The sequence below is a fragment of the Dermacentor albipictus genome, chromosome 1 (assembly GCF_038994185.2).
Source record: "Dermacentor albipictus isolate Rhodes 1998 colony chromosome 1, USDA_Dalb.pri_finalv2, whole genome shotgun sequence".
NCBI classification, from domain to species: Eukaryota; Metazoa; Arthropoda; class Arachnida; order Ixodida; family Ixodidae; genus Dermacentor; species Dermacentor albipictus.
The window spans coordinates 423,529,577-423,549,220 of NC_091821.1; the positions used below are offsets into that span (position 1 = coordinate 423,529,577).

The 19,644-nt window shown below is 40.0% G+C and overlaps 1 protein-coding gene across 1 annotated transcript in view; it reads left to right on the forward strand.

The window, feature by feature from the left end:
* Positions 1 to 19,644, forward strand: part of Fancd2 — a 91,723-nt gene that overhangs the window by 62,310 nt on the left and 9,769 nt on the right. The window contains exons 25-35 of the mRNA XM_065425604.1: positions 316 to 532; positions 1,250 to 1,358; positions 3,669 to 3,786; positions 5,433 to 5,529; positions 6,476 to 6,628; positions 9,425 to 9,538; positions 9,670 to 9,798; positions 14,115 to 14,233; positions 15,200 to 15,313; positions 15,811 to 16,056; positions 16,692 to 16,829. Coding sequence (XP_065281676.1) covers positions 316 to 532; positions 1,250 to 1,358; positions 3,669 to 3,786; positions 5,433 to 5,529; positions 6,476 to 6,628; positions 9,425 to 9,538; positions 9,670 to 9,798; positions 14,115 to 14,233; positions 15,200 to 15,313; positions 15,811 to 16,056; positions 16,692 to 16,829 — 1,554 coding nt within the window. The remainder of the gene's footprint in view (positions 1 to 315; positions 533 to 1,249; positions 1,359 to 3,668; positions 3,787 to 5,432; positions 5,530 to 6,475; positions 6,629 to 9,424; positions 9,539 to 9,669; positions 9,799 to 14,114; positions 14,234 to 15,199; positions 15,314 to 15,810; positions 16,057 to 16,691; positions 16,830 to 19,644) is intronic.

A 19,644-nucleotide genomic window follows, 5' to 3' on the forward strand; every position in this document is an offset into this window, starting at 1 on the left:
CAATGACATAGGAATGAAACGAGCAAATTTATAGCATTTGAATAACTGCTTCACTGAAGCTTCGCTTCACGTAGATTTCAAGATGTGCATTGGGTCTGCATAATTTTCTTGTATTGTATCTATGGGAAACAACCAAATGTTTATGCATTATTTCCAGTATCTGAAAATTCGGCTCAATCAGCCTCAAATAATGAGTCTACTGGATTCCTTTTATTGCTGGCTGTATTGTGGACAATCTCGCTTTTTCAAAGCATGATGTGTTTATTGGCCAAAACTCATTTGATCACATTGATCTCTTTCATTCTTTTCCTGCAGACACCGTTCTCTGCTCACTCTGTGCTCCTTGTTTCGCCTGCTGCGCATTGCGGAGCAGACGACCAGTGGTGAGGCACTAGAAGGCATAGATGCCCTGCTTGGATGTCCAGTGAAGATGCCAGCTACCGATGTGTGCAGTTCGTTCCACACACTTTCTATCGATCAGCGTGAGACTGTCGTCACTTCAGTTTTCTACTGTGTCAACTGGTTTCGAGAAGTGAGTCACTGGTGGTCTTGCACATGTGCACATAACTGCATTCATTGAAGTAAGTGTAGTTATAAACATGTGGATGTCTACTTTCATAAAAAGGCGCAAATCAGCTAAGCTACAAACGAAGAACCGGCATCCTTGGCCCAAATTCTAATTCTTCTCGCTGATATGAAGTCAAGTTTCACGAAGGCTTTGTAAAGTTTGGCAGCTTTTTGGTATTGGGAATATTAAGTGGCAAGAATCCAGATTAGGCTACGTGTAGTGAGATTGCTGTTTGTGGGAAACAATATGTACTTGGCCATGTCCGAGGGATCACGGTATTTAATTTTATGTCCCGATATTTCTATGACATGCTTCGTACTCAATCCCTTCTACACTTATTTGTAAAGTGTTCTTGTAAGGTAAGAAACATAACTTGTATAGTTTGCTTGAAAGAGAGATTCTGGTGTCTTGGCACCTATATGTGTTCATGTTCTTTGCACAGTTGAAGTCAGTCTGTTGAGCATTTAACCTTCACCCCAGAGAAATTACTCTTTAATGAATAGAATAGACTTCAGAACACAATTTCACAGCCTAAACTAAGTCTAGACTGGCAATCCTGCAAAAGAGGTATAGTCATTCTTATTCTTAGATCACATGCCATGCTGAGAAAAAAGAATGCTTGAATGGTGGTCAGCCTTCTGAAATTATACCTGGGCTTTGTTATTGCCATCTCATGTGCAGCTTGTAAATGGGTTCTGTGCTCTGCGTGATGAGCAGACAAGAGCAAAGATGGCAGACCGGATTCGCCGAATCGTTGAACTGCAGAAGCACCTTGAGAAGTGGCTGCAAGGTAATGTTTGTTTACTGGTAATAATAGCTGCTGATCACATGGTTTTGTTCCTGAAATATTGAGTTGGCTTCGTAAGTCAGTGTGTTACGTCTTAATTGCATATTGTGTGGCAACTGAACAATAAAAAAGAAGTCAGCATTGGTCTAAGAGTAGGGTGCAGTGCATATGGCAAATGTGTCCAAGTCATAAACTACACTTTACTGATTTCCTTCAAAGCAAAGCAGCGTAACCTGTATATTTCATTTTGCCAGTAAAACCAGTGAAGCTAAAGCTTGTTAGTGGGAGCTGAGGACAATGCAGTGAGCAATGGGAAATGAGAATTATATACATCACATTTAAGAAGTTGAACGGGACAAGCATGGATTAGAAAACAAAAACAAGTACTTGTTTATTTTCTGATAAGTATACATTTGGATAATCAGCGCGCTTAAGCACAGATGCTAGTAGCGTGACCATGCAGCCGACATTAATGCATAACTGATGCACTATTCGGAACATTGCACATCAGAGTACATTGCACTTGCAACTTAACACAGTGCTTAAACATTAAGCTGCAAAATACAGATGTCAAAAGAGCCCGACATGCTAAATGCTAAAGGGTAGCTAAGTTGACATCAAACAAATAATTGTGTAAGTTGTAATGACGCAGACGCGCCCCTGTGTATGTGCCATCTGAAGAGGAAGACGAAGGGCCGTGCCGCGATCGCGAGCGAGCCCCGTGCTACGGACAGCCCTTGCAGTGCCTTGATTTACCTAGCGTTCCACAACGTTGTGAACAACAATAAACCTCATCGAAAAGTAAATAAAAAAGACATAGTTGATGCACTATGAAGAGTAACACTGTTGTAGATATTAGTAACACAGGATTGCGGACATCAAGACTTGTTTGCAGCGAAGGACGTGTGTTTCATTTGCTCTCTGGAACACATGACCTCATGAACTCCTTTAGCTGTCTCATGAAGGCTAGGTTTTCATTCGCTACAGTTTTAGAGTAAGATGGCACATGAATGTGTCTTTTTGTTCCATACTAGGTATGTACACACACATGGAATAATAATTTTTTCTGTATGGCACAGAGGACGTATGTGCCTTAATGTTAGCATGTTTGAAGTTACTATAAAAATAATGTTTGCACACATTTTCAAGTAAGCATTGCTTTTCTACAAAGAAAGATTCTGAACCTGTTCATGCTGAGGATACTATCTACACCACTAAATTAAGTGCCATAGAGAATACTGGAAGTTTTTTTTTTTTTTTTTCAGTATGCAGTTTATGGTTACCTTATAGGCAGATGCTAGACCATAAATAGCTATACCGTATCTTACTTCTAATTCTCCTAGGGTCTTGTACACCATTTTCTAATGCGTTCATCACATAAAGACCACAGCATATATAAATATGTGCAGACTGCTCTTAATCGTTTTGTAACTTCTTCTATGTGAAGTTTCAAGACAGTGTCTCGTCAAATATTAGCCCAAGGTCTAACACATGGTGCTAATTCCACAGGGGTTCGTGGGCAATTCTGACAGTAACATGTTATGTAAATAAATTAGTAATGAATGGGTAATTTTCTTGTGTGAATTGTGAAAGCAAAACAAATTTGCTTTACCGTTGTTTAAAAATATTCTATTTCTATCAAGCCATGTAAGGATGCATTTGATATCAGTTTGATTCAAATTTCGGTTAGTGACATGGTGAGGAAGTGAAGAAAAATTACCCAAACAGGATGTGTAATGCAGAGGACAGGTAACTGTTGGCGTGTTAGATCAACAGAATGGACTGATCAGGTGAATGGGCTGAATGATCAGGTGGAGTGTTGAGGTTGGGTTATTGACAGGATTGAGTTGGCACATTTGGCGTTAGGCAACATTAATTGGGCTTGTATGATCATAAGAATGATGATGTTCATATAAGATAGATTGTTAATTAAATCGTTTTTATGTCAAGCTTTTCATGGTAAAGTCTTTCTGATTAAAGTTGCTTTCTACATGTTGATAGTGCAGCCAACTAAATAATTTCTCGTCCTCTAAACGAAAGACTTTGGAATACATGAACTCCTCATACTTGAAAGTCTAATTGTTTGACATTGAAGTTCTTATGTTCACAATTTTGTTATTTAATTTAATTTACAGCACAGTCCATTTGTTTCATCACCTGTGCCTAATGTACAGTGTGCCATAATGAAAAGGAATAAAGCTGAAGTGAAATAAACATTACTGGGATTGTGTTGGTGGTACTCATCTTGTGCACATTTAATGTGGCTTTCGTCCTATGTTGTAATGCGTATGCCTTCCTGTATTCCTATATTAGGTGTGCCCGGCTACCTTCCTCCGTTGGCAGTGTTTGACATCGACGATGCAGATACCAAGCCTCCAGTTGTCAACAACCCAGCAGGGAAGAAAAAGCGGAAAGGAAAAGCAACTGGAAAGTGTGTGGATTACTTATTTTCAAACAGAACACCGACATGAGTGTCATGAGTAGATGTGTTCATTAAGGGCAACTCTCTTGCCATGATAGTCTTAACTGAAAGTTGTTTGTGGATGTTATTTTCACCATAAAAAAACAATGCATACATGCGAGGTGGCCTGTTGGTGCATATGACTTTGCCATGTAGGGCTGCTTCACGGAAATGTGAAATGCATTGCTGTAGAGATGCTTGTTGCTTAACTGGAAGCAGCAGTGGAAGTGGTCGTCACTAAGCTTGCAAAAAAATGAAGAAATGTTTAGAGGAACTTTGCTTTACATAAATAACTTTGTGGGCTTGCTTCTACAAGAAGATTGCAGTATTGTGCGCTGTTGCACGTGCAGTCAGCGTCATTCTTGCGCTGCAACGGCGGCCGCTGAGCCGCTCCAGAGGCAGCCAGCAACATCTAGCAGTAGCTGCTGGGATCAAGATAACGTGTGTGGGCACGGGCGGCTGACGGATGTAATCTCAGGCCCAGCCGCTACCTTTAGACGTCGCTGGCTGGCTGCGGAGCGCCCCGGCGGCAGCCGTTCGCGCCCTTTACACACAGCTGATGCACACTGTACTTTGCTATTTCTCCTTTTCAGACAATTGCAATTACAGATAGTGCCATGCATATGTGGGGCTATGGGCATGACATTGCAGTAATTGTTTATACTGTGCATAGTGGCTTACACAAATCATTCAAGGCGCCAACAGGAACCTTCAACCTTCTTTTGTTTGTTAGGATTCTTTCATTCTCTCGGAAATATTGCTTGATCATCGCAAGGCAGCACACCACTACAAGGCATTCGTTGAATTTGCGGTTGTACATTTTACATGCTGCAATGGCTCAGTGGATATGGCAGTCTGCTGCTCATCAAGAGGTTAGGGGTTTGATTCCTGGCAACCATTGCCACATTTCAGCAGGGATATAATTCGAAGTCGGCTCATGCACTTCCAGGTCCAAGTGAAAAAAATAGACTTGCAACTCTACAAGAAGTCTACCGACTGCAGCGGAAAATGCATGTACAAGGAATGAATGGTAAAGATTGGATAAGTTGTGTGCAGCCCTGTACTCACTGTAGTTATTCTGCCAGCAGGAATTCAAAGCAGATATGTGTTATGCTATGAGAAAAGTGGAAGTAAATAAACTTTCTCTATAAATACACAGCGTTAACTCGTAGAACAGTCTGAATTACTGCTGCATTTTAGGAACAGGCAAACATGTGAAATTTGTTTAAGAAAGTTGATTGACACTGCAGCTTTCTTTATTTCTTCTAATTTTAGTTTTATTGGAATGATGATTAAAAAAAGATAATCTTGGCATGTAAATACAGTGCCAGCTACTCCTTGGCTCTTGGAACAGGTGGCATAGTTATATTTATAGCTTTGTGCATTTTTTCACATAGTTTTGTAGGAGAAAGTGCACAAGAACAGTGAATGCACAGTGGCATTATCACATGAAAGTCAAAACACCATGACATTACAAAAAAAATACTCTCAAAGCAACAATGTGAAGAGCAGCAATATCACATAACACAGCAAAAGTTAGAAAAAAAAACTCTCGAAACAACAATGTGAACTGCATTACTATCGCTAAGTTTGCCACATGTTGTGTTCTTGCACAGGGGCAAAAAGCGAAAACTTTCCTCTGATGATGAAGACTCTGGTGATGAGGCTGGGCCGTCTGCCAGATCTGCTTCGCCTCCAGATCGAGATGAAGATGTAAGTTAAATGGAAACCAATTGCAACAAATAGAATTTTATTTCTGAAGCTCTCTTTTTCTTTAGTTTAGTATTAGGAAACTAATAGTATGAAAGTTTGGTCAAGTTCACAGACAATTCTATGGAACCATAAAAATAAGAAAGCAATAGCACAAACATATTAGTTGTAATTTTCTTCTTAAGAACTATGCAGGAAGCTTATTACACCATAGATAAGTTTCCCGAAATTTTCCTGATTTCTGATAGTTTTCTATCTCCTGATAACAATGACATCAGGATACAGTGACAGCCAGCTGTCATAAAACCTGTGGCTTGTATTCGATGCAACTTGGGAGATTTTTTTAGATGTTGTCACCACTGACAATAGAAGCTATGTTTGGTGTCAGTTAAATCAAGATAGCTTTGCTATGGGGCCTAGCAGTCTAAGAACATTTGGAAAGTTGAGGGATTGCTGTTTGTACTGAGAAATGCAGTTATGTTGTCGTTTACCAAAGCATATGGGCTGATTTGGTCTGAGAAATTGCACAAGCTATTCCACACCATATGAATTTTTGGTCAGGACTTATCAGGGCATCAACAATGTCTAAGTAACAAGCCCCAATATGCAAGCAAGCCCCAGTAAGTGGTAAAACATTTTCTTCAATAATAGTGTGAGTTTAAAAAATAAAACAAATGCTGACTGGTGTAATTTATTTTCTTCACAATTCTTCCTGATTATACGTGATTTCGTCAGACTCTCAACATTATTGGTGTTTGTAAAAGCTGACATCTTGTAGGCAAATTGGTGTGGCTTGCTCATTGTGATTACACAACACAAACATGCATTGTCATTTTGCTTCACACATGGCATTTAGGGCTTGTGCAGTAAAGAACAACTCTATTTTTGTGTATGTATAGCAGGCGTGTGAGAGGACTTTTGAAAATTCATAGGAGTCTGAAATGTGCAGGGTGCTGAGAGTGGCAATGAGGATGAAGAGGCAGATGAGCCAGAAGTGACTGCACTAGGCTCGCTCTCTGCATCATGGCGACCCTTCCTGCGGGAACTTGACTTTGATGTCTTTGACATTCTCAGCGTTGGGCTGGTCACTGGCGGCAGTGAGGTGAGCATCATTGCAGCAGCACGTTGGAGACATCGTGAAAATTGGTGGGAACACGCCAAACACTAGCATTGATGCAATACTTTTTGGAAAAAATTTGGGTATTTTTCTAACAGGAATCAACGTAAAGCTGTAGATTCATTTTAGCAATCTAGCATGAGGAATTCTGGTATGCCTCTCACTTCCTTTTTAACGCGACCTTGATGTGTAGTACCATCTGGTTTAGCAAACATTACTTTGCTTTCGCTCTGGAAACCTCGTGTCTGACACATGAACCTTTATTTAATGAAGTCTTTCTTGCAGCTGGAAGCTACAGGGTGATCCTTGTTAAGTTTTATGGAATGTTTAAAGATAGGCCTGTGGCAGGTAGCATTATTCTTGCCTTTGAGCTGGATTATTCGAAGAGGCAGCCATTACTTGCATGAGAAATTGGAACACATATTCAACTAATTAACTAAAAGTAAATTAACTTTTTAATTAGTTACTTTATGGCCCATATTGCAATTTACAACTTGTAGCTGTTCAGGACGTATGCACTTCAAATAGATTTCCAGGGTGAGAACAGTTTCGAGATATTAATTCCCAAAGTGTTCGACGAAACATGTGGGCGTTCCACTTACTTGTGTGCTGCAATGCATAAAAGAGCATTTTGTTAAAAAAGTAAGTGGAACAACAGTGCATTTTTACGGCGAGTTTGATGGTGAATATCTCCAAACTGGCGTCATCCTGGAAATTCATTCCAAGTGGATAAGCCTTGCAAGCTCACTGGCTACAATTCGTAAATTCCAATATGTGCCGTAAAGTAACTAATTTAGAAGATAATTTGTGAATTCTTGGTAATTAGTTGAACAGGTGTTTCGAATTCTCGTGCAAGTAATGTCCACATCTCTGACAGACTAGAATTACGTTATCTGCAATGATCACCCTGTATAATAATAGTTTTTTTCTAAATTGTCATCGTCACGTATTTGCTGAAAGAAAACTATGTGAGTATCCACAACAGGTCATGTTGGCTAACATGTTTCAAGTGAGCATCCTTAAGATGTTCATGAAAGTTCGATTGATTGACACAATTAAATTGCAGAATGTGACTTAAAATAGCCACAAGGGCGGAACTCTATCACATATGCTTACTTTTCAGCTATAGAACTTGTGTGCGGAAATTGCCTTGCCTAGTTGTTATTTGCACTGAAGTTAGAAATTGTCTTTCTCTTGAAGGCTGGGGAACTGTGTGTGCAATACTCGATGATATTTCCTGTGAAGACATTCCACCACTGAAAGCACTTGTAAAAGCATACAGACGTCGTGACATGGTGTTTTTTTTTCTACCACCAGCGGTGATACAATTACAGCGAGCGCATGCTTCGGAATGACGCCTGCGGAGCCATCACTGCACATTAGTCACAACAAAAACTGTGCAATGAGGTTCAGCCCTTACTCTTAGATGGGCACGTGGCTTTAGGGTTGCTTATACCTAAGGGGAGGACAGAACAACAAAAAGACACGATTATAGAACAAATTTTTTGCACCTTTATAAATTCTAATTGCTGAGTTAGAGAAATTGTTCCTGTTGCCTTCCAGTGACTGCAGTTGTGTGGTTAAGAGTTCAATTTATGGCCTGATATACATAGTTTGTGTTCTTAACAATTGGCAGATATTAACAAGACATCATCCCCAAATTCAGAAATTTGTCACGAGTGAGAAGATCCTGAGGGCATTAGGTGCTCAGTTTAGTAAAGGATCATGTGAAAACCGTAGACAACGAAGCCAAGGAAAACCTAAGAGGAATTGAATTTTCCTAATTTAATGTAGAATTAGGAATAATGACCTAATGTGCAGTAAACTTCATCTTGTAAAAGAAAAAGGAATAAAACTGGAAGAAAAATGGAAAAGACAAATTGCATTTTTCTGCAATATGCAGTCAATAATGACTGCAATATTTCTCATAATATGAAATTTTACATGTTGTTTTCTCGATTCCATGCAGTTTTCTGTATTCACCATAGCTGTAAGCTGCAGCTCAGCATTACTGTTTGACTTGTTCTGAACTTACATTTTCCTTGCTCTAAAAGCATGAATTTCTGCTCCAAACTGCCACTTTTTCTGCTCCAAGAGCTGCTCCAAAAGGCGAAATGCCATTTACTTGACTGCATACCCCTTCTGTCAATTGTAGATGACTCATTGCGAGTGCGGATCCATTGCCATGTATGTGCATTATTAAAAAGACAATTAAGAGAGAAATTATTTGAGCTGTATTACTACAGTACCCTTATACAATATTAAAAAAGCCACTCTTATTTTGAGAAGAGGCCAGGTAGGTAAGTAAAAAAAGACATAAAAATTAGATTGATAGCGACACCACCTTGAAGTTAGCCCATTATTCACTTTGACTTCATGAATTTTTATGACATCTCCTCGGGCCTAGCTAATTTTTTACCAGCAAAGATGGACTACATTGTATTGCTAAGGAACCAAAGATTGAACTTAGCCAATTTCAATAACTGTTACTGAGCCATAATACAAAATAAAAAGAAAAAAACATTCATTGAAATACTTGATGTCACACTGATGTGCCAGCACTGGGGTTTTGGCATGACATATAAAAAGATGAAGCTTTGACCTTCATTTTCTTTTCTAACAATCAACCAATTACGGGGAAATAACTGAACTAGAGTTTTGATAAAATCCTTTATCAATATAGGCTGAATTAGTGTTTCTGTTTAGTGTCTCTTTAAAGGTTTTGTTGGAGAATACCATGGCTTAACGACGGATTGATCTGGTGTATGATTCTGCTTGCAGCCATCATCTTCAAAGCTCACCACAACTGAGCTTCTGTTTGTGCTTGGAGAGCTGGCGGCTAAGCTGGACTGGGCTCTTCCGTCCAGTGGACCAAAGCGTGCATCTCCATTCAAGGTGTAGTTCCTTCCACAATGCTTGCTAAACAACCAATGTCTCTTTTCTGGTGCAACCATTGTGCTTTGCTGGTTTCACACAACAACATGCTTACGAGGCATGTTCTTGTTTTGTTTGAATGTCGCATACAGGCCAAGGTGCCGCGTGACGTTGGCTTCTCCAACTTGGCTCTAAGTCCCAAGCCCGACGTGGTCAAGTTCATGGTCACCGTGGTGCCCCACCTGTGTTCCCTCTTGGAGGATGTCAGTGGGTACTTTCAGGTAACCAGCTGCGCAAGAGCCATTTGCCCAGGCATCTATTTTAAAGCATAGAGTTTCATACAAAAATTACTGCACATGATGACAACCTGAGAATTCGGTACAAGATCTGTCCACAAAAACCGCTCTGTGCCTGCCCTATCTGTGTCTTTGCACTCGAAAAATGTGTTCTGGGCTGGACGTCGATATTGAAAGAAGTTTGCTTTCACCATGACATCATGGAAATGGGCCGAGATATCTGGCTGATGCACCTGCATAATTTCTCTGTGAATTGAAAAGCAGTGCAATTGCCACTGTGTTTTCAGCTTGTCCCATACCTGCCAGCTCTCCTGAATTATCCATAGGGTTTACGGATTTAGGCTCATTCTTCAAGTTTACGAATATCTCATCAAGTGTCATGAAAAATAAATTCTGCACACGAAAAAGTTTGGACAAATTTTTCTTCAACTGCGAGGCTTTCGAGGAACTCGCATGGGTTTACTTTGTAGCACTTGGCTACATTTGCGCTGCTATCTCATTTTTCCCTTTATTAATTCTCTCCATCATGTGGGTTTCTGCAGAACTATTACGTGAAATTGTACAAAGCCTGAGGAGCAAGCCATAGTGCTTTGGAAACTGTGAATGAGCACTCCAAGCAATTTAAACATCGCACCAAAAGCCACACCCACTAGGATTTAGAAATGGCAGACGCGCACCGCGCTTACAAGCCATGTCATTTGCTTTTGGTGCTGTATTTCTGCATTTTATATCGTATAATTGTGCTTGTTAGGAAAACTGTAGGCAATTTATCACTAGTTTGTAAGTTAACACTGGAAATATTGCCATTGAGGGGGCGGTACTGCACTGTATTGCATGATCACTGCTGATTCTTTGATGTGTTGCGCAGTCTTGCCCTCGTATTACGTTTTCTGTGGATTATTTTAGTACATTGTGGTGCCACAACGTGCCAAGAAATAATGCAAAGTGGATGCAGAAGAGAAAGTCTCAACTTAATCAATACGTGGAGAACAATACCAGTAACAACAAGAGCAGCAACAACAATGTATGTCGTAGCGTGCGCTGTTTAAATATAGGTGAAAGCTCTCCATGTGGTAGTTTCAACATCGACAAAGCAAAGACATCCGGGCTTCGTTTTATTGACATTAAGATCCTTCGGGAATTTTTTCAGTCATGTACTGTATGCAAGAAATGCAAGAAAGGTGAGCTTCACCTGGAACAAGATAGGGAGTTGAAGTGGGCTAACACCTACATAACATTGTGTATTTCTCGAAATGACATTTTTCTATTTTTTATGACTTTGATCTACCTTATCTAGAAAAGTACTAATCTGATTACTGTGAAATTTTCGCAGCTGATAGTGCATTGTGTTGCCAGCAACCTGAACCTCGAATATTATAATATTAATATGATATTAACCAAAAAAATTAATCCTAAGATTTATCTCTAATTAGACATAACCAGTACCGAAAAAACAAATTTTTTCTTGCATGCTGTATGCACAAATCAAACTTTTTTTTAGGTTCCGTTTAAACACAGCCATATTCAAAATATAACAACCAATTTTGGCAGTTATATTATTATTCATTACCGAGAAAAGGTGCATCGAAACATTAAGTTCTAGCCAAAATTCGATACTTATTTGTGAAAATTGCTCAAAGTTTTTTGACAAAAGAAGCGCATGGAAATTAAGCTAAAATGCATTCCCCTTTGCCATTCAAATTTTCAATTTGCTTTATTCTGTAGTTTTCACGATAGAACACTTAAACTGTATTGAGAAATTTACCCTGCCATGCCCCCTTAACGGCCTGATATCAAGAGCAAGCACACCAAACCATGTGACAATGCCCCACCGTTCTGTTGCTATGCCCATGCATGCACATATTTTGCAATTCCTGTCCAAGAATGTGCTGAGTGTTTTCCTACCAAAATTTTATCTTTTGTCAATTCTCGCTTTCCGAGCCATCCTTGAGCATTTTCGTGTCACGAGAGAAAGGAACCTGCAACCACGAGCACGCGGGCACCGCGTATGTCGCAGCGGTGGTGCCATTTATTCAGTCTCTCGCTATGTAATTCCAAAACAAAAGAATTGATGCAACGTGTTTTTCCAGAACACATTAATTTAAGCAACTTAATTTGGGAAGTCTTAAAGAAAATTCAGGATGGCATCTTTTTTTAAAGATATTTAAAGTAAGAGTGTGCAAATATTCGAAACAAATTGAATATATTGTTGGCTGTGTGGGAGCAAATGTGGTTGTTCACATTTATTTCTATCTAATCTGAGAAAGTGTGTCCGATTTTGGGCTGAATTTTGCATTTCTATCATTTGGCGATATTTTGCCTGTAAAACACACTTAGCCACTACACGTAGAAGCTCTGCAGGAAAGCCAGCCTTTCAGTAGCAAAGGGCACGGTTTTGTGAACAGCGAGGATGCACTCTTTTACCAGTTACACCCCCAATACTGAGCTTATCGCTTGACAGCATGCAGAATGCGATGATTGATAGAGGGTCAAATACCTCTGAGCTTACGTGAAATTGATGAGGTATAATAGGGCACTGGTTGGCAAGAACAGACAACTAGCATAAATTACTCAATTTTCCAAAGCTAACATGAGCAAAAAACACAATCTTTTAGTATAACGGCTTACTACCGTATTTACTCGATTCTAAGCACCCCCTTTTTTTCATGATCGCGATGTCCAAAGTGAGGGGGGTGCTTAGATTCGAAAAATCTAGAATGACCCCCCCCCCCCCACTCCCCCTTTTCGCTGCGATATGACGACTATATGGGTGCGAGAAATAACATTTTATTTTGCAAACATCCAAAAGAAAAAATCGGTGAAGACAGTGAACCCACCACTTGTGTCGGATGCTCAGTCACTATCACTGCCGCTCACGAGTCCGCGCGGCTCTGCAGTCCGGCTGTGCGGCAAGATCGCGCCGCGGACGCCGTTCCACCTCGGGATTCCGACGGCTCCGGCTCGATGACAGAGCGAGCAAGCGCGCTTGGCGGCCTTGGGTACGCGCTCTTCCAAACAAATAGGGGGGTGCTTAGATTCGCATGCAAACTTTTTTTCCTAATCTTTTCGCGAAAATAGAGGGGGGGTGCTTAGAATCGGGGGGTGCTTACAATCGCGAAAATACGGTAGTTTAATATTTTTACCAAGGCCAATGTAATTGCAATGTTCCAACATCATGTTAAAATAAACGAAGTTGCTAATAAATGCATGTGCATATCATTATTTAGTATTCTTATTCGAAAATTTTGATCACTCCCTTATTTTAAAGTACTGCTAATTTAACTATAGGCCTAAACTTAAGCACTTGAAATTTGAGTGCTACCTAGAGCAAAGATATCTACCTCAAATTTCAGTGACATTTATGGCAACAGGCTGAAAAATTTTGAACATCGTGCTATTCATAAATACGGAGAGAAGAAAAGAATCTCGACTTTGACCAATATTGTGCAATGTTCCGTTGCGATTTTTTTTCCCCCATCATAGTGGTCATATTCTGTAATAATTAACAAGAATCGATGCTATTGACCCATGCTCAATCACTAAGTATTTTTAGAGCAGTAGACACTACATTTTTTCTTTGGGAGCTAACCAAAATGCGGATTTGTTAAAATTTACGAAGAGTTTCTGACTGACTGGGCACTTCCATGCGTTTTTTTTTTTTTTTTGTGAAGACAGACTTTTTTCTGAGGAACTAAGACTGATTTCGCCTTTCTTGGCACTCGGGCAGAAAAAAAAAACTTTTTTTTAGTCAATTAGAAATGGATACCGGACATGCCCGGCCAAACTTATTTGAACACACCCTTTAGCCTTTAATGGCATTTCTAATGATAATGTTCTGAAGGCCTTTAATATTGTATCAATTTGTTACCTTCCCATTCACACAGACCACAGAACCCACATCGTTTCATTATTACAAAAAATAATATAAGTACCTTTTCAGCATTATTTTGTCTTGTTGATGCTGCCCTTATCTTTTTGTATTCTTATCTGATCCTGTGAAACTTGCTTTTATGTTTAGCTTATCAACAAATAACTTAAATTTATTGAGGCTACCAGGACAGAACTCTTGCAGTGACCATGCTAAATTCTCAGCATCACTTCAAAATTTCTTTCTTTTCGGGTTCTGACATTTCCATCGTTTCTGAAAAAAATATTGTTTGCTAGCATTTTATTTGTGTGGCTACTGTACAATCGAAGTGCTTGGATGTAGTTATGGAAGTGCTTGGATGTTTGTAGTTATAGGAACTGCATACACACACAAAATAAGATAACACTGTTTTAATTTTTGCTTTTGTTTCCAGGACTTGATATCCCAAAATGACGGCATTGTTGACGCAGCATCCATGTTTACAAGCGCAGCTAAGGAGACAGCATCTTGCATGACTCTGTTATTTACCTGCTTGAATGCTTTCTTTTCCTGGTAAGTCTGATGCTTTAATTAATTATACTTTGTTTCATACGTAGCAGGCAATGCTACAATGGCTAGGGAGGCTTCTCTGGCAGCTCGCATTTACAATAATAAAGTAGTGTGTCATGTACATGAGAAGATAAGTATAGGTCACACAATCCAATTAACGATATGGACTTGTGTCACAAAATATAACATATTTATTACATGAAAGGCACCTAAGATCTGAACCTATCTATTATTGAATGTGTGGAGTGAGACAGTTATGTGGCCAATGTCCACATTGCACCGCTGGTGCTCACAACCAAAACGTAGTATGCTGGAAGCACCAAGGCGCACAAATAATACGTAATTTGATGTAACCTTACGTCCTCGAGTTACAGTCGTAGCCTGTGAAGTAGTTATTCCGTAAAAGGCGTCGCAGATCAACAATTGCAACTGCAAAGTTTGTGGAGTGAGACTCTTATGATTGGGCTTGGAATAGCTTCTGCAGTAGCGCCTGCTAAGATTGAGACAAAGTATGTTAGTATTCTAGCATAGAAAAGTAATGCCTTGCATGTGTGGTGAGATTACAGAGCTTTAACATAGCAATAACATATGTATTAGCAAGCACATATGAGGCCGGAAGTTACAAGTGTAAGGTGTCGTACCAGTGACAACAGGTTGTGACATTGTCTTTAACCAAAGCACACACAACTTTTACTGCAGTGACCACGTGTTCTACTTGTCTGCCACTGTAAATATGCTTGCAGCAGTATATTCCTCATGAACTTGTTTGTACATTTATGTATGTGCATTTATAAATGTATGTCATTAGGACATACATGGATGTAATAAATTATTAGGCATAGCACAGCAAATATGCAACGCTTCTAGCTGGTTACCATAGTATTGTATTTTCATGCCGGAAGCAATGTTATAAGATTCAAGTGTATTGTGCTTGTGGCCTGATAACCATGTTGTAATGTGATTTGGCAGGAATGGTTTCGAGACAAGCGACAGTCGAGACCAGCTGTGTGAAGCATTCCGTTCCATATCTGACCGCATTGGAACAACACAGTTGACACAGGCCTATGTCATGGCACTGGGAAAGTGAGTGCTACCATTCTAGAACACATCTGTTCACTCTTGCAAAGTCCTGCTGCTGCGTGAAATGCCAGAAAAGAATCTTTTGTTTGTTTATAAGTACCAGTTTATAAGTAACAACTTCAATTTCTCCGTTTTATTAGGTAATAACGACATGCTTTAGCTGCTCTTACCAACAATATTAGTTTCCACAGCATGCCCTGTGTGTTTCTAAGAACTACTGTACTGGTCATCCCCGCCTGTTTGCCGCCTATTTCAATATAAGAATATTGTTGCTCTCCTGTGGTGGAACCCGCATTAATCTCAAACGTGACAATTCACTGACCTGCAAAAGTGTTGAAAGTTCTCTTCTTGGTGTGCATTTAGAAGCAACTGCAGGCATAATTTTCCGCTGATCTTTTTTTTTTTTCCTTTTTAGTACTCTACATCAGTTTTTCCCTTCAGGCATAGAAAATTTTGCAGTTATTGAGTTTTCATAGCAACTTCTGACCTTTTCCTTTTAGGCGAGCTTTCTCATACTTTGCCAAGTTTGCCGAGTCCGTGACAGACCCAGCAGGAGCAACTGCTCTCCTGCGACTTCTTGGCACAGTTGCTGACCGTGCTCAGATGTACTCGCTGGAACAGCGTGGCATTCGTGATGTCGCCGAGGGCTTTCTTCGGCGCAACTGGCTCTGTCGTGTCGGCTCATCAAATGTGCCACAAAGGCCACAGGGAGCCCATTTCAACGAGTGCCTTCAGGTCATGCTCAGGTCTGTTGTCATTTGTTGTCTTACTTTGTTTTTGCCAGTTTTCTTCCATTTAAATGATGCACCAACTCAGGAGAGTTGGCAAGTGTGCCACTGAAGAAAGAAAAATGTTTGGGATGCAGCAATGGTCTCCAGGAGAAGAGAAGCCAATTCAATAAATTAAGTAATGTTTAAGTCACTCCTCTAATTGAGAATTAGAACTTCAGCTTGTTCAGTGTCTAGCCATGTCCTCTTAGTTCTGTCTGCACCGGATTGCTTGCTTATATATATGTAAATTTTTTTAACTATAGCACTTTTAGCTTGTCATATTATGAAGTTTGCATTAAGCTTTCAATTTTCTCCATATTTTCTTATGTCTGCTGTTATAATGTTGGAACACTTGTCTGACTTCTTGAAGTCGAGAGCTCAATTTTGTTATTGCAGAACTAACATAGATGCTTGACACGACTGAATGAAATAGGAAATAGACAGCAAGCATTCAGAAGATCAACACAATAGCACTTTGTTGAGGTTTTCTTTGCTTACCTTGCACGAATCTCAACCTCTCTGATGGGAACTTCCGGACTTCTAACCTTTTGTCGTACTTATGGCCCCCATACTTTTAATGTTGACTTCACGTTTTTTTCTTTACAACGCAGCACATTCCTGTCGGAGTCCGAGTGTGTACTTCAGAGCCTACATCAACTTGCAACTGACTGCCTACCCAGTATTCTGGACGAATCACCGCCAGCGCAGCAGGAGGAAGAGCAGTCCAAGCAGTTTCCAACACTCGACAAGTAAGGCACCACTACCATTTATTGGCGCTGTGGCTGGAATGCTGTATACTTCGCTGAGATGAGTAGATATTAAAGAGAACACAGTGACTCAGGAATTTAACAGGGTAAGCTTAAAGGCCAACTGCAGTCAAATTTAACTTCTGCTGAATTTCTTGTAAATAAGTTGTCTGTACTGTTGAAGCAATCCTAGCAAAGCTGTAGAGAAGGTAATTGCCTAATGTTATTGACAACTTTTAAATATAGTACATTAGCTAAAGATGCATGCACCTGGCTGACAGCAGATGTGACACAAATCCTGATTTCGGAGGTTGTGTCATGGAGCTGCAAGGATTTTCAATTTTCTGGTTTCTGCACACTTTCCGGCGAATGCTGATGGCAACATTTATTTTTATCAGCTTCAGTATCAAAAATGTCTATTTTTGCTAGGTTTTCATAAGGCATTCATTTATATTTCGAAATTTAAAATTTTGCCCAAAGGCTGCCTTATATCTGTACTAACTGCAACGAGGCTTCCTATATGGTACAAAATTTCATTGCAGAGCCCTTTTAAGGGAACACTAAAGGCGAGTATTAAGTAGAGCTAAAGTGACAGGTTAGTGTTCTAGAATCTCTAAGGCATCAATATTATCGCGAACAGAGCCTTAATAATAGAGAAATTCAGGTAAATGCAGGACATGGTTAGAGACTCCCCTGGGACATTCAAGCACTTGCCTGATGACGAAAGCACTCCTAAGTTAAATTCTGTCACTAGTACTCGACCATTCGTTGCAAAAAACATCCTTGTATTGTATATAAGACTAAATAAAACGCTACTTGTCTAGTTCTATTTCATTTTTTTAGAAAAAAAGAACTAATTGAAATTAATTACCCTTGACAACAACGTGGAAAGTTGGAGGGTTTCATTTTTGCTCGAAAGCACTGCCCACGCTTTCGCGTTTCACTAGTTTCGTTATCGCGTAGTGCTGCACTGGTTTTGCTGGCTCGTGAAACTCACACAAACTGCAAGTACTAGAGAATTCAACTTCCATATGATGTCGCGGGATGCCCGAATACTCTATGCCACTTGACCAAGAAGCAGCTGCAGTGGCGAATCCCCCGCTCTGTCTTGGCTCGGTACCGTCTGCTCACCGAAGGCAGCAAAGAGTGGTGATGGCATAGGCAACGTCACCACTCCACCGGTTTGGTGGTGGGAGGTTTAAACTGCGAAAAAGGCATTCGGACTCTTCAGATGCAATTTTCTCGTAAACTAAGTCTTTTCTTTGCGCGAAACAAGCGTTGCAAGGTTTCTGGAATTGTGTTTAAACAATTCACGTCAACTTAGTATTTGCCTTTAGTGTCCCTTTAAAGGGGCCCTGCAACCATTTTATATCCACCAAGTTCTGCATCACAATGAATTCCTTGTGTTATACTGAGGTAGATGTCAAAATAGATGCGGCCGTACAGAAGTTATTCAATTTCGGAATTCAGTATAAAAGCAAACAACAGAAAGAGGCATACCCTTTTGTATTTTGCTCACCCAGCGAGGACTTATACTGCTTCCAATCAAAATGTGGCGTATATCCTGCGTTACAAGAAGTTTTCTTCTCCTTGTGGCCTTCCCTTCATAGCTTTGCTTGATATGTGGTGCCATCTAGTTGTCATGCAGAGTAAATTTTATGAATAGCTATCGGATGCTTGTCAAAAATATAAAGAAGTAACCTTATACACTGCTCATAAGTGTATGCTATGTTCAAATGCTTATTTTTGTGTTATATTTTTAGTGTAGAAGTTTGGATAGCGCACCTAGTGTCATTTGCAAACTAAATTTATATTTGCAGAAATGTGTTACTTCTTTGTAGCTGTAAGAAGCACAGGACATGTTCTTATATTTAAAATCATCATTGCATGTATAGCATGAACATACAATATATTCTTTATGCCAAACGTTGCAAAATGAACAGCATAAGCCATGTGCCTTTGAGTCCCATCCACTGCCAAAAATTGTTGATTTATAACGCTGCAGACGATGGGGAAACTGATTTCAAAAGCAAATTAAAATATAAAATACTCTGATATTGGCGTTTTCACTTGCACTAGAGGCATCGCAAGGTCCTATAGTAAGCAAATGTGCAGTAAAAACAACATGCATAGTTTGGGGGTCATACAGAACTGCTGGATAAGTGGAAAGAGCCCTCCAATTTGGTCAGCCGTCGGTAGTAACGATTATTGCTTGTTTCAATTAGTCGAACCATTCCTTTTGTGAACTGGAGCTGAAAGTCCCACGGTTTGCACCAGCTGGTGTACTGCACGTAAAACAGAAGCACTTTGGCAAACATTTGAGAAAGTAATGCTGTGATAGTTCAAGGGCGCCCTATATCTTAGACGGTTACCCTACTGCCATATCAGTCAACAGCTTTGTGGCATTCACATTGCTAAGCTTATGCATGTTCACTTCTGGTTTTTGTGTTGTGGTGGGGAAATGAAAGGGGCAAAAACACGACATTTTACATTTTATGCTAATAATGGGTGCTATCAGCATAGTCAGTCTCATTGAAGATGCAAATCGTGATCACAAGAAAAGGTAAGAGTATTAATGACAATGATGTCGACAGTAATAATACTATTCATAATATTTGCAAAATTTTGGAGCAACTGTGTAAGCATTAATACGTACCTTGTGTAAAACAAGCTGCAAAAACTGAAGCATAGCACAGTTAAGTTCTATTTAGAGCGCAGCTCTTAGGCGCCCATTCCTGGGTTGGGTGTCGGCGTCCCTCAGCGTAGCCACGCAAACGCGCTTGTGCCACTGCTAGCGCTGTCAGCGTCCCTTGGCATA